The 15,481-nt window shown below is 43.9% G+C and overlaps 1 protein-coding gene across 1 annotated transcript in view; it reads left to right on the top strand.

Moving 5' to 3' along the window:
* The window catches only part of RNF213 (ring finger protein 213), a 112,418-nt gene that overhangs the window by 71,741 nt on the left and 25,196 nt on the right, over positions 1 to 15,481 (top strand). Inside the window, 15 exon segments of the mRNA XM_036836586.1 lie at positions 195 to 331; positions 745 to 840; positions 1,732 to 1,850; positions 3,170 to 3,289; positions 3,801 to 3,943; positions 4,502 to 4,637; positions 4,906 to 5,044; positions 7,494 to 7,685; positions 8,445 to 8,590; positions 9,661 to 9,815; positions 11,011 to 11,217; positions 11,558 to 11,739; positions 12,309 to 12,429; positions 14,862 to 14,962; positions 15,076 to 15,258. Coding sequence (XP_036692481.1) covers positions 195 to 331; positions 745 to 840; positions 1,732 to 1,850; positions 3,170 to 3,289; positions 3,801 to 3,943; positions 4,502 to 4,637; positions 4,906 to 5,044; positions 7,494 to 7,685; positions 8,445 to 8,590; positions 9,661 to 9,815; positions 11,011 to 11,217; positions 11,558 to 11,739; positions 12,309 to 12,429; positions 14,862 to 14,962; positions 15,076 to 15,258 — 2,177 coding nt within the window.

The following is a 15,481-nucleotide window of genomic DNA, read 5'->3' on the forward strand; positions in this document are numbered from 1 at the left end:
GTTTACCTCAGCACTGCCTCGTTTTGGAAAACTCCACTGGGTTTGTATTCTTTTCTCTCTGTGTACCAACTGCACAATGAGGAGCCCATAGAAGATATTTGCTGAACATCCTCATGTTTCTGGGATCTAAACCTAGCGGATGTGCGATGCTTTCTTGCATTCCAGCAAATTATTTGCATTTCCTGCCTTTGCAGATCACAACGTTCTCCAGACTGCTAACCAGTCATGACTGTGAACTTTTAGAATCAGAAGTAAAGGACAGGGCTCTGAAACTCACCATCCTGTCACTGCAGCAGTTTGACACTGAGTACTCCTTCCTCAGGGAAGTCCGGTGAGGGTCCCTGCCTTCCCCTCCCGTTCCTCTCCCTCCTCAGGATCCATCACTTTGTATTTCATATGTATGGCTATGGTAACCACTGGTGTTCTCACCAGTTTTGGTTAGTGAACCTTGAGGACATGTGACTCTGAAAAGAATGTCGTTAAATTCTCCAGGTGTCCTTCTCATCTCTGTTATCCTCTGCGAAAACAGCCCTCTCTGAATCCAGCATCCTTATGCCTCATTGGGAGGCATTTATTAGGGCTTTTTTCTTTCTCCACTGGATTGTCTACTCACCTTACTTACAGAGGAAAATCCCACCTGAATTGTTTTTCTATATACCCCTTCTATTTCCCATCACTTTGGAGAATATTATCATCAATTTTTAGGACAGAAAACTCACTTGGATAATTTCCTTTTTCTTTCAGAAACTGCTTAGCTCACAAAGCCAGTTATAAAATCCTCATTATTCAAACAAATTTTGAAGATGGAATTCACAGTGCTCAGCTCATCGCTTCAGCAAAGTATGTTTTTGTTATTTTTCTCAGAAACTACGTAGGAAACTCCAAATTTATTCAGGAGCTCCTAAAGAATTTCTTCCCTGAAAACTGTATAGTATTAGAATAAACATAAAAATAAGAAAAAATTATTCTCCCTTTTTATTCCTCTAAATGTGGACTAGAGAAACAAAGAGAGAAAAGGCTCATAACAACACAAAAATAGCCAAATGCAAGAAGTGTAAATAACAGAATATTAGCAGGATATAAAAGAGTATCCTTGGAACATATGTTAGCAGACATAATTTGGTCATTATTCATTTTAAATTACATGATATGAATTTATTGCAAGTTGAAGGGCCATAATGGTATTTAAATGCTTTCAGTTGTATTTGTTGGGCAGCTTTATATTGTTTGTAGGGGAAATTTGATACTTTTAGAAGTAACTACGTTCCCTTATTACTTGATGTTAAAGTAAAAGTAATTTCTGGACCTTCTAAAGCATTGGAAACCATATTTCATATCTTGGTTGTCTTTGGCCATTGGTTGTCTGTTCACAGAACTCTGTTTCTTGAAATGGAAAGGTCCGCCAGCCTTACCTTAGTAACATCAGAGCAAGCCCATCAAGGATTGTAAGATCGGGTTCCTGACCAATAAAAAAAAAAATGCCATTTCAAAGCAGAGGGATGCAAGAATGGGGGAAAGAGATGAGCCTACTTAGAGAGGTCTTGCTCCCATTCTCTTGTAAGAGAGGATAACAAGCTTGAGGGTATGAAATCTATTTAAAGCTAAAAAAATGTGAGATGGAACTTGACTGCTCCGAGGACACCCTTCAGCCATTTTACAACATCCGTTTTGTTTATTTTCTTGGTTTTTGTTTTGATTTATTTTGTCTTTGCTTGTTTGTTTTTAAAATAGGTATTCTGCTATAAATGAAATCAACAAGATACAAGGAAATAAGGACTATGTCTTAGTCTATTTCATCACAAAACTGTCCCGGATGGGAAGTGGAACGTCCTATGTAGGATTCCATGGAGGTAGGACCAAAATATTAGTGAATATGTTTGTTTAATGATGTTTAAGTTATTTCCAATTTGGTCCTATGATGTACAAAGTCTGACATTGGAACATTAATATTAATCTCAACAATATTTTTTTCAGATGCAATTTAGATTTCTTACTGCTGATTAATGCAAAAAACACTCATCTTTGGACTGGCTGTTCCAACATATAGGACTTCTTTCATCACTTGTCCATAAACACTTGATTAATCTCTGGTTCCTCACCTTTTACTATATGGATAATGCAGAGAGATAGTTCCAGCTAACAGTGTTATGAATGCATGGATACTTTATGCCTGCTTCTGGGGTGGGGAAACGCTATCTTAAATCTCTCTCTCTCTTTTTCCTGAGGAATGAGCCACCAAATACTTATTACACAGGCACACCTCGTTTAATTGCACTTTGCTTTATTACACTTCACGGATACTGCGTTTTTTACAAATTGAAGGTTTTTTGGCCGAAAGGCCAAGTCTTTCGGTGCCATTTTTCTGAAAGCATTTGCTCGCTTCATGTCTCTGTGTCATATTTTGGTAATTCTCGCAATATTTCAAACATTTTCATTATCATATGTTCTATGGTGACGTGGGATCAGTGACCTTTGATGTTATTGCTATGACTAGCTGAGGGCTCAATGAGGGTTAGCATTTTTTAGCAGTGCAGTATTTTTTTGGTTGTTTTATGTTTTTGTGTGTGCAATACAGTATTTTTTAATTAAGGCATGTACATTGTTTTTTGAGACATAATGCTATTGCACACTTAATAAAATACAGTATAATGTAAACATAACTTTTATAGGCACTGGGAAACCAAAAAAATTGTGTGATTCGATTTATTGTAATATTTGTTTTTTCGTGATGGTCTGGACCCGATCCCAAAGTATCTCCAAGGAATCCCCTGTATGAGAACATTAGTATTCTAGAAATAGGCAAATAACAGTTTACTTTAATAATTTCATAGTTAATGGGGGGCAAAGCTTGCCATTGTCTCACACCCCTCTACTAATTATGATACAGCAAGTTTAATAACAAATTTATAAAAGAATCACAAGCCTTCTTCAAATACTTTTTTGCAATGTAGTCATTTCAGTTCTTAAAAGTGATTTTTATGCTAAAGTTGCTAACAGCTATAGCATGACATCTGTATGGTTCCTGTGTATATTGAAGAAATTAGACTTCAGGATACAAATCGTTCATTCAGCAGTGTGTTGAAACATCAGGTTGGTAGTGTATCCCTGCTTATGACTGACAGGAAGAAACCAGAGGAGACAGGGAAGCTTCTGGGGCTTGTTTTCCCAGGGCTGTGGCAGTCTGTACACATCGACGACCTCCGGAGATCCACAGTCATGGTTTCGGACGTGACTAAATTGCAAGATGTGGCCATCAGCCAGCTGTTTAAACCAGAAGATCAGCCTGAGTGTGAGTGTGGAGGAAAGGTCCTCGGGGAGACAGGATGGTGGGAGTGGCTGCAGGGAGCTGTGTGCGGCGCTGCGAGGATGGGACCTTAGGCTACCGTTCCCTTGGGTCCAACACCTGCCCCTCGGCAAGAGCTCGGGACATGTTTGCTCAACTGAGTGATGATGAATCGAGGGCACTGTCTACTGCTTTCCAAGGCCAGGCGAAGACAGTATTTCCACAGGAAAGGTAGGTCTTTGCAGGTGCCTGTGGAACATGTCAGGTTCTGTCTGCCCTGGCTCCCGGATCAGCCATCCGAGCCCAGGACGGAGGTTCGGGTTGCACTGGTGGACCACATCCAGTGGGCGGACAGAGGCTGATCTGCATGACTGACGGCCTCTCCTTTGGGGACCCTCCCCTGAGCTGGTGCCGGGGAACTCCCGGTGGTTAGAGCCCCAGCACACCTTGTAGAGGCTGTTGCCAGCACTCCCCTTCCACCTCTGAACAGTAACTCCATTGTTTTGCTTCTTTGCAGTGGAGGTGGAACACAGGGCCCAAGACGATGGTGAGGAGGTGATGGAAACTGAGGCGGCTACATCAGGGGAAGTGGCAGAGGTGGAAATGGAGACAGAAGGTTCTGAGGCAATGGACAGCCCGACCTCTGGACCAGGCAGTGATGTGAGTTCTTGCTCTTGCTAGTCCTCTGAGCCTCCGTGCTGTTGGGCTGCCCTTCCTTAGACGTGTCCCCAGGGGTCTGAGGAGTGGACTCAGCTGTCCAGGGCTTAGCCCGGCACTCCTCCCCCTGCCACTGCAAGTACAGGTGAATTACCAGTACCAGATCTGACCTTGGCTTTTCCTGGTGTCCCCTGGTCAGTTTTGCTCTGATCCTTGACCACTGACGGGGTCCCCAGGCACACGGGATCATCTTGCAGTGGTTTCCTTTTTTTTTTTTTTTGGCTGCACCACGTGGGTTGTAGGATCTTAGTTCCCTGACCAGGGATTGAACCCAGGCCTACAGCAGTGAAAGTGCCCGAGCCTTAACCACTGGACCGCTAGGGAATTCCCTCACAGTGGTTCTAAGGGGAACTTGGCAAGGGCACGTGGCGGGAGCTTGGGCAGGAGGAACACTGTGCCCCCTGCACACAGCGCTTAGACCTTGTCTCCCATGATGTGTCGCCTGGCTTCTCCTGACTTGTAAGTGACAGAAATGGAAGGCTTGATTGTCTCTGTCGACAGACACAGATCCTGGACACCACCAGGCTGCTGAGAAGCTGTATCCAGGGCGCCGTGGGCATGCTCAGAGACCAGAATGAGGGTTGTCAGCGCAGCGTGCGGAGGGTGTCCATTCTCCTCAGCCTCCTAGATGAAGATGGTGAGTACACAGGTGTGGGGCCCCTCTTGCCCGCACCGTAGCCTGGGCTCCTCCTTTGGACCATGAATCATCCCCCCTCTGCAGCTTTCTGTGGCTCCCAGAAGCAGCTGGCCCCCTGGGAATCTAAGTGCACCTCTGGGATTTCTGTCGACTTGGCCTGCCCAAAGGAAACGGGCTTACCCTCCTGCTGGGGCGGGTCAGGGATGCAGAGCCTACCACTCGGTGCCTGGGGATGTGCTGAATGCACATCTGCTCTGCTTTTCCATAGCCGCTTTCTTACGGGTCGCCAAGATGCGCCTCTATGTCCTTTTAAAGAAGCAAGAAGAGAACTACATCTACAATGTGAAGGACTGGGTCGTGAGGGAAGCCTCCAATCAGGACGCTCTGCAGGAAGCCGGCACGTTCAGGTACTGCCGTGTAAGGAAACCAGGGCTGGCTGTGGGGTGGACGCGTGGCTCTCCCAGCCGAGGAGACGCTTCTTTCCAAACCTCTGAGAAATTCAGAGCTGTCAATATTTTTTCCCCAGAGCACAAGATGGTCTGGGTGGCAGTTACATGGGGTTTGCCAGACTCTTTTCTCTACTTTTGTGTGAGTTTCAATTTTTTCATAACACAGAACAAAACAAAACAACCCAGAACATCTGTTCTTGTTGGATGTAAACTTGTACCAGCATGTCCATTACCATAGAAATGGGTGCCTTTTTAGGTTAGTAAATTAAGGGAGGGAAGCGAAGTTGTTTTCCCAGGCCTCCTGCGTGAAGTTATTTGATAACTACAAAAATAAGACCCAGAGTATTCATTTGTTGTCCCTGCTCCTTTTTCTGCAAAACTTGACATTGTTTTCAAGACTAGCCCATGACAACCTCTGTGGCTGAGGCAGGGGGCACTTGCTCTGGATCCCAAATGGAAGATTCCACCCACCCCTGTCGGCAGGGTCGTCTTAGACCTGTGACTTCACCACTCTGGCCCTCAGTTTCTTCATCTCTGAGAGAAAGGTTAACTCATCCGGAGGCTTGGATTCGGCAGGGGTGTGTCGCCTTCATGCCATTGGCAGGGGGGACACGTGGGAACATCCAGGGTTAAATGGACCACGTGAGCTTATTGATGTTGCGTTTGTGACTGTGGGGTTTTTCTGCTTCTGTCTTTTTCTGTAGTTACGCTTAATTTCTTTCCTAATTGTACCTTCTGAAGGAACTTTATAAGATTAGATTTGGACCTAGAATTATTTTCATTTCCCTTGGTTCCTCTGTATGGATTTTACTAAATGCTTGATTTTACATAAATGCTTCTTAAAATCTGTATTTTCCGTGTACCCTTGACACCACCCCTTCACTTACTGAACTTCCCACATTTGCTGGTGTTCAAAGGGTGTTCAGAGTGGCAAGGGCGGCCCCACTTGTCACTGCTGTGCTGTTTGCTGTGCGTCAGGACTGGCCTCCTTGCACTCAGGGGCCACCATGGGATCCGACCAGCATCAGAGTCCAGGTGGAGCTCTGGGGCCTGCTGGCCCATTCTCACAAGGCTTTGGAGGCTAACTGCTCCCCGTCCGTGTGTTTTGGATTTCAGTCATTTGCCCTGTTGGCATTAAATAATCCAAATTGGGATAGTCTTTACACAGTCAGCCCTCCATATCCTCAGGTTCCAAATCCACAGAGTCAACCAACTGCAGGTCAAAAATGTTCGGAAAAAAAAAATCCAGAAAGTTCCAAAAAGCGAAACTTGAATTTGCCACATGCTGGCAACTACCTGCATAGCATTTACCTTGTATTTACAACGGTTTACATAGTGTTGACTTTGTGTTAGGTATTATAAGTAATCTAAGGATGATTTAAAGTGTAAAGGAGGATGTGCATAGGTTATATGCAAATGCTACACCATTTTATATAAGGGACTTGAGCATCCTCAGATTTTGTATCTGTCAGGGTCCTGGAACCAACCCCTTATGGGTATGGAGGGATGACTGTACTAGGGTTTTTCCAGCACCCAAAGTCTGCACACGTGACCAGGTACAGCTTCCCCCATTCCTCCCTGCAGCCAGCTTTTACCTTTCACTCTCACAGTTTTCTGCACATTTCTGGTTCAATATTCTTAAAAAGTATTTCTTTTTCTTTTCAAAATGGAACATGCATTTTTCTCCCCAGTATTAATTACCTAGTAGTAGATTTCTTTGGCCTTACCATAAGAATTTTTAAATGACTTAAGTTTATTTTTATTAAATAAAATATATTTTATTTTTATTAAATAAAATATATAAAATATATTTTATTATTAAATATAATTGTAAGTGTAATGAGTTAATATAAGCAGTCAAGTTTATATATATGTGTATATACATATATATAAATATTCAGATCTAATGTACAAAACCATCAACAATGAAAACTAAGTTCTAGATATAGATATGCTTTCTTGTTTAACGTACCTAGAATGAATTTACTTTGGTCTCTTTATTATATTCTATTCCCAACTGATTTTTTTTTTCTTAATATTTTTTTCAAATGAATTTGGTCATTCTTTTCTTTATTTATAGAGTCTGGATGACTTGTTCTGGAAAACAGCTATATAACAAAATAAAACAAATACTACTTGGCCTTTTCAACGAACTAATTCCAGTTTATTAGAGGTAGAATTAAGGACCTTTCCAGTTCTGCCTCTAATCTTATTTCGATTTGTAAGTCTCTCTTCTAGTACTTAAAAATGATGTAAAAAACATGAAAAACACAGCTATAGTGTAGGAATAGTAGAGCAGATGTTTTGTTACTGCCAAGAAGGCACAAAATGTGAAAAGGATGCAGGCATCACAGTGTGATCTGTGGTCCCTCAAACCTGAGCGGGCCTACTTCTCTCCCACACATAGGCAGACCATCTGGAAGCGGGTCCAGGGTGCTGTGACTCCCCTCCTGGCGAGCATGATATCTTTCTTGGACAGAGATGGCAACCTTGAGCTGCTGGCCAACCCACATTCTCCGTCCTGGGCAAGAGATCTTTGGATGTTTATTTTCAGTGACGTTAAGCTTCTGAACATTCCTCTTGTGGCAAATGATACAAGGTGAATAGAAGACTTTCTGTTCGTGGGAAGGGAAAAAAACCCATAACATAGCAACAAACTTAATAGGCTCTCCCACATGTTTGATGAAATACAGTTATGGGTTTTAGAATCACATTTAAGTTGGTTTTTTTGGTAGCCTGAAGGGTCATGGCATTACAGTAACAAAAGAGTTGACGCGAGTTCTGAGAAATAGGTGTTTCATTCTCGGCTTTCCTCATTTCCCTGTTCTCAGAGCACCCTTTGCAGTTAAAATGGCCAGCTTCCACCTCATCTACACTGGCGAAGCTGCACGTAAGAGAGCATTTGTGTTGATTTTCCTGCTCCTCCTGCCAATGGCGGGAACCACAAAGCCTATCCCTAGACCTGATCTTGTGTAACTCAAGCTCAGCTGGCCTGCCAACACCTTCCTGTTTGGATTTCAGGGGGCTTCGATTCTCTTTGCATAGGTATAGGGTAAGGGTGGGTTCAGACATCACCAGACTGGTTCTGCCCAAGACTTCAAGCAACCTACTTGACCCCTTCCAGCCGTGGTTTGTTTTTGTTTTGTCTGTAAAACCAAGAGATGACATAAGATCATCCTTGAGTTCCTTTATAACATAAAGCTGAGCTGTTCAGTAGACCAGGGGACTGTCTTTGTAGCCCACTAAGCCTCCCAGTTCTTAAGGATGGAGAGGAATTGGCATCAGGAGTGGATCTCGTCTTGTGTCTTGAGCGCCGTCTCACTAACCACATTCTTGGTCCTTGTTTGGCCTATTGCAGGTCGAAAGGGGAGATGTCCTACATCATGGTGCAAAACTACATGAACCTCTCGGAGGACACTTCCAACAGTGTCCCATTTAGCTGGAGAATCAAGGACTATCTGGAGGAGCTGTGGGTCCACACTCAGTACATCACGGGAGATGAAGGTGAGCCCAGCGATGGTGGGAGGGGACGTGTTCTGGCAGGAGGAGACCCTGCTACCCTGTCATAGGTGGTCACCCACATTCTGAGTTCCTTGGGCAACTAGGGCACCAGGACTCAAGATGTCCCCAGCTGGACCCTTCTCAGCAACTGCCAGTGACCAGAGTAGAGTAATACCTTTGCCCAAACTGAGCCATCAGTGTCCTCCTGAGTCACAGGGCACCTTGCTTTGTTGTCAGGTGCCAAGTAGTCTGGCCACAGACATTCCAGGAAAACCAGTGGTCACACAGCACTTTTGGGAAAGTCATCTTTCATGCATGAAGTAATCTTTTCAAAGTTTATGTATAGTATTGCTTTTTAAAAATACAGGACAAAGATGGTTACTAGACTTGTGGTAATCATTTCATAAGGTAGGCAGATGTCAAATCACTGAAACTAACATAATATGATATATCAACTATATTTCAATTTTTTTTAAAAAAGGAAAGATTTCTTAAAAAAAATACTGGTCAAAATACTTGAAGATGAACTTATTTTTCTAGGTAAGCATTCTGCCACTCTTTCTGAACAAACCTGAAGCAGTCTCTCTCCTGAAGAGAGAGTATTTCTCTTTCTCATACCATATCCTAACTGACCTTACTTTCCTATAATAGCATGTGACTTGGGGGCCAGCACCCCATCCACTAGAAGGCAGATCTTTTTGGTTTGAGCAGCGTATGACCCCAGCCCCTGGAGGGCAACCCACTCATTCCTGGTTCGCTTGGGTCCGGGGTTCCCAAAGCACATTATGACTTGGTAGAAATAAACTTGGTCTATCCCAGTTTGTGTTCTCTTTGGGGCTAGCTAGGCTTTTATGACCGGAATGGAACATTCCTTCTGACTTTGTTTCTGTTATTCCACTGGGAAGATATCTAAAGTGTCCAGAAATGATGATAAAATGATAAAAAATGATGATTAAAAAGGCAGCCTTTTTAGAACCATGTCCATGTCCCTGCATTCAGCGGGTAAGAGGAGTCATGGTCAACATCCTCACCCCAAGCCGTTCTCCATCTCCCCCCTCACCCACCCCCGGCAGGACTGGCAGAGAAGTTAGTGGAGCTCTTTCAGCAGACCCCACTGGGCAGGTTTCTTGCTCAGCTCACTGTAGACCAGCGGCAAGAACTTCTTCAGTGCTACCTGAAGGACTTCCTTCTCTTGACCATGAGAGTGTCCACTTGGGAACAGTTAAACGTAAGTACTGACTAGGGGGCAGGGTGAGGCTGGTATAACGTGGACAAGATGCCAACATGGGAACTTTTCCTCAACTACTGGAGCTGTAGTGTTCGTGGAACAGAATGTGGTCCAAGAGGACAGTGGTATGAGAAAATGCCACTCACACCCTCAGAACCCTCGGGGCTGGATGCTTAGCCCACTGCCCAGCGCCCCTAAAACATGGAGCTTTTATTAACAGGAAGAAGACCTCCGATTTCCTGTGACACCTTCTTTTTAAATGTTTAGTTTTTCTTGAAGAAACTTAGGTAAATATTTAACTGATCACAGCAAGGTAATAATAATAATAACCAAAATTTCAATGGAAATATTGAAGATTTCAAACTTCAGTACCTAAAAAAGGAAACTGACAGATTTGAGGAAAACATACTTACAACCAACATGATTAAGGGTTAATAAAGTATTCTTAGGATACAATAAGAAAATCTAATTTTTAAAAATGAGTGAAAGTTATAAATTAACTATTAACAGAATAATTATACAGATGTCCAGAAAACACTGGAAAAAGTGCTCAGCCTCACTAGTAAATCAACAAGGCATGAACAACTTTTAGATACGATCTTTACTTGTCCTTGTGGCAAAACTGGTTTTTTAAAACAAGCCAGGAGTTCCTCCATGCCAATGCAGTGTGAACGGCGTGTGCTTCTGGAAAACCATCTGTCGGGATGAATGGAGAACTTCACAAAATCTGAACTGGAGATTCTGTCCTGAGAACATTGTCGGAGACGTGGACAAATATTTTATTCACGGAATGTTCTTTGCAGTTTTATTTCTAAAAACAGAAAATTAGAAACAGTTGTAATTGTCTTAAAATACGGGTTGGACAAATGTTTGTACAGCCATTTGACTGGTTATGCGCAGCCATTAAAAACGATTGTCTTAGAGCATGCTCGTGATAGAGAAATGCTTATAATGTAAAGTGGAAAAAATCAGGAATACTCTGTGACCCTAATTTGGGACCACAGGGAGAAGAGGTATGGATCCAAAACGTCTAGAAGGGATGACACCAAAAGTAACGAGGGATACTAATAGTGTACATCGTTTTTAATTTTCTTTTTTGTCATTTTTGAATAGTTCCGGTTTCCCACAAGGAAAATGTATCTTTTTTAAAAAAATAATTTACAAGTATATAGTAAAAGCTTGTTTCTCATCCCAGGTTCTGCAGATGGCTCTGGGGTCCTGCATCAATCAGCTGAAGGCAGGAAGGCCAGCGGAAGAGATCTCCTTACCGTCCGTGCACCTTGCCTACCAGCATTTCAGGAGCCGGCTACAGAACTTCTCCAGGATCTTGACCATCTACCCCCCAATTCTACAGAGCCTTACAAAAGGCACCCGGAAACACAGCTGGGCTGGACATGAGATGGTATGGCCCCTCTTAGGGACATCACGTGCCTGCAGCCAGGCTTGGCCTCCTCAAGCGAGTGGGCGGTTGCTCCCACCGCCACCCTGGGAAGGGAAAGCTTATGGACCACGTTCCAAATGGGAAACGTCTTCATGGGGCACACATGTCAGTGTGGCTCCTCAGTTAGAATGCATCTAACTCATGCTTCCTAGATCCCAAGACAATGAAAGGTGAAGCTACAAGCCTGGAACACAAGAACACACTGGGCTAACAGCCAGGGCCTCCGACTTAATGGTTAGAGCAGCCCAGTGGGGGTCAGGGGACAGGCTGCTCAGTCACGGGCCTGTTCTCTGCTCCCCAGAGTCTGGATGTGTTCGCAGCAGTGGCCTGTACTGAAATGCTGACAGAAAACCTCCTGAAGCCCAGTCCCCAAGCTTGGTTACAGACGGTGAAGAATCTTTGCATGCCGCTGGAGCTCCTCTGCTCAGATGGGTACCTGCAGGGCAGCGGGATGGTGGCCAGAGCTGTCCTCAGGGACGTCAGGTGAGACCCAGGAGTCCCGGGCACATCAGAGAGAGAGCAGATGCTCCTGCTGCAGGAAGTGGGCCTGTCCTCATTCATTCTTTAACGTCTCTTGAACCCTTACTAAACGCCGGGCATCATGATGATCTTAGAGAGCTGTGCATTCAGGTGAGGCGTGGAGTGATGGGGGTGATAAAAAGGCGAGCAGATTATGATGATCCTGAGGGAGAAGAAGCAGCTGCAAAGGACCCCAGCAGGGCAGCAGAGAGGGAACACACAGGCTAGACTTCCCAGGGGACAAGTCCTGTGCTGGCCTTTAAGGGCGAGGTGGGACTCACCGGACATAGGCAGAGGCGTAGAACTTGAGATGTCCCAGCTGAGAGTCTGAGGGGAGGGGTGGAAAGAGACGAAGTGTGTGGAGGTCAGGGAGCACATCACAAAGGGCTTCTAACCTAATTCTTTCACCCACCTTCACGCCCGGTCCTTTTCTTATCTTTCAACTCCTGTGCCTTGGAACTGCCTCCCTGCCCCTCTTCATTCGTCTCAGGCGCTTTTGTCAGAGCTGAGTAAGGGACCCTCTCTCTCGACAGAACCCACTGGAATCGCATTTTCTCCATTGCGCTCTTTGTGGAGCATGTGCTCCTGGGGACTGAGAGCTATATTCCTGAGCTGCGCAAGCTGGTGATGGAGTATGTCTTCTTGCTGAACAAGGTGAGCGCGAAGGCTTGGCCTGTCAGGCACTGGTCTGCCTCTTTGTAAGACAAAGAACAATTGAAACATGACCTGACTTTTATCATCTTGGTGGTATATCCCCTTTCTGCTCTGAGAGTTTTATCTGGAAGTGCGAAGGAAAGTGATTTCATCACATAGGCCATTAAAATTTTGGTGTTTAATATTTTAATATTTACCCTCTCCTGAGTGTTAAGTCAGGGTGTGTCATTTAGGGTTCCTTGCAGGAAAAGGAACTATTCATGCAGCAAGTACACTTGGGAAACCTTTGGGAGGACTGAAGGGTGGGCTCCAGCCAGGCCTCCCGTGGCCCCAGACCAGGTCAGCAGCCTGGCCCGCGGAGGGAACTGCTTCCCACTGCCACGGTCAGGAAGGGTGTAGGAGAATGCTGCTGGGCCTGTGGACTTCCAAACACAGTGCTGTCGGTGGGACCAAGGGGACAGGAAGCCCATGTCTCTGCCCCTCTACAACCTTTATAAAGTTGGTGACACACAGGATAGTACCCTGTAGAAAAAGTGGCTGTCCTTTCAGCATCAGTGGCCACTCAGGGAAGACACTGTTTGCCCACTGGGAACCTCACACAAGCACTGCCAACAGCTTTGCTGTACAGCCTTTGAAATGTCCTTTTGTGACTGGCTTATTTCACTAAGCATCATGTTCTCAGGGTTTATCCACATTGTAGCAGGTGTCAGAATTTCCTTCCTTTTTAAAGCTGAATAAGATTCCACTGTATGGATAGAGCACATTCTGTTTATCCATCCATCTGTTAATGGACATTTGGGTTGTTTCCACCTTTTGGTGATCGTAAATAATGCTGCTCTGAACCTGGGTGTACAAGTATCTGTTTGAGTCACTACTTTTAATTTTTGGGGGTGTGTACTTAAGAGTGGAATTGCTGAATCATATGGTAATTCTATGTGTGACATTTTGAGGAATCACCATACTGTTTTCCACAGTTGCCACACCATTTTACTTCCCCACCAGCAATGCCCCAGGGCTCCAATTTCTCCACATCCCTGCCAACACTTGTTATTTTCCATTTTTTTAAATAATAGCCCTCCTAATGGGTATGAAGTGATATCTCATTGTGGTTTTTGATTTGTATTTCCCTAATGACTAGTGATGTTGAGCATTTTTTCATGTGCTTATTGCCTATTTGTATATCTTCTTTGGAAAATGTCTACTCAAGTCCTTTGGCCTTTTTTCAATCTTTTGATTAACAGATCAAATTTAGCAGGATATTAAAAACTAATATCATTGCCAAGTAAGATTAATCCTGCGAATTCAAGGATAGCTCAAAATCATAAAATCGATAAGAATCATCAGTTACGTAACAAATTAAAAGAAAAACTCCAAACGATTATTTCCAAAGGTACAGAAAAAGCATTTGATAAAATTTATAATTTGGTACAAAGATACTCTTGCCAAACTAGGAATATATAGGAACTCTCCTTCAGCAGATAATGCCCAAGGGGTATACCTAATAGAAAAACATCTATAGCAAGCATCATACCTAACCAGAAAATTCCCTAAGCACAGCCATTAAACTCACTATCTTATATCATTAAAGATGTACATTTCCTAAGAAACAGTGTTTCCACTTCTAAATATATATCCTAGAGAATTTTCCCATTTGTACTCAGACACATGGAAGAATGCTGGGTGCAGAAATGTTTGTAATTGCAGGAAATTGGGAACATTCTAAATGTCCATTAATGGGAAAACAGGTGACCAGTATATTCATCAACAGGTACCATACAGCAGTTAACATGAATGATCTGAACTTACTTGTATCAACAAAAAAAGCAAGTTGCAGAAGCTTAGGTACAGTGTGATGTCCCTGATAGAAAGTTTACAACATTCAAAGCAGCAAGATTTTTATGCATGCATCCAAATCTAGTGGAAGTGGGAATTTAGGAATGTGATTCTCTGGGGCCGGGTGAGGGGTGGGGGATGGAAATATGATCAGAAAAGGATACACTTGGAGTTGAAGCTGCACCTGTAACGTTTTGTTTCTTTAGAAACTGATAAAGCACATATTCAAAAAAAATGCTATGATTACTTAAAGTTTGGTGGATACGCAGATGGTCATTATATTATCCTTTATAGTTTGAAATATCTCATAACGGGAGGAGGGGAATAGACCTTAAAAGAAAAAGAGGAAGAGGGGAAAAATCAGAAGCCGAGAATATCGACCTTCTCCCCAAAGCAGCATAGTCACAAAGGGCATTCAAAGTTAAAGAAACTGCTAAATAAATAAAAAAAGCCTTGCACTGCAGACACCAGAGCCCTAACTGCCCAGCTTCGCCAGCAGCAGAGGGGATGTGTTTTGTAGCCTTTGTTCCCTGGCTGACTCCTGCCCTTCTTCACTGCTAATTAGCTTCCCTCCTCCTCCCGCTGCCTTTCTCCTTCAGTGCCTGCAAGAGGACTCTGACATCAAGACTCACAGGCCTTTCGTCGCAGTGATGACCACTCTTTGTAAATGTAAGGACCAGGTCAGCAAGAGCCTCACCAGGTAAGATCTTGGGTTTGGGATCTGCAAAGGAGAGAATTCAGAACCTTTTGTATTTTTTGCTTCTCACGGCCAGCTTCTCTGCTTCAGAATTGGTCACCCTTCTTGGCTTCTAGGTTTGGGGTGAAGCCGTGCCCCATCTGCCTGGGAGATGCACAGGATCCTGTCTGCCTGCCCTGTGACCATGTATTCTGCCAGCGCTGCGTCAAGGTTCACATCACCCAAGGGCAGATGGGATGCCCCTATTGTTTAGCTGACTTGCCAGACAGCTTCTCTCCTTCTGTTTCCCAGGAGCACCGGTAAAACACCCTTTCTCTTGAGAAAGCTTCCTCTTTTTTCTTCCTTTTTTGCAAATACAGTGTTCAGAAATATAATTATTAATCTTAGAAAGCCTGACAGAGAAGTGTTCTAAGAAAGACAACTAACTACTTATGTACCTTTATGAACACCTAGTGTCTGAAAATTATCCTCTCCTCAAGACATACATGTGTACAGATTAGGGAGATAGAAAAATTAGAGGAA

The sequence above is a fragment of the Balaenoptera musculus genome, chromosome 20, assembly GCF_009873245.2.
Source record: "Balaenoptera musculus isolate JJ_BM4_2016_0621 chromosome 20, mBalMus1.pri.v3, whole genome shotgun sequence".
In the NCBI taxonomy this organism is placed as follows: Eukaryota; Metazoa; Chordata; class Mammalia; order Artiodactyla; family Balaenopteridae; genus Balaenoptera; species Balaenoptera musculus.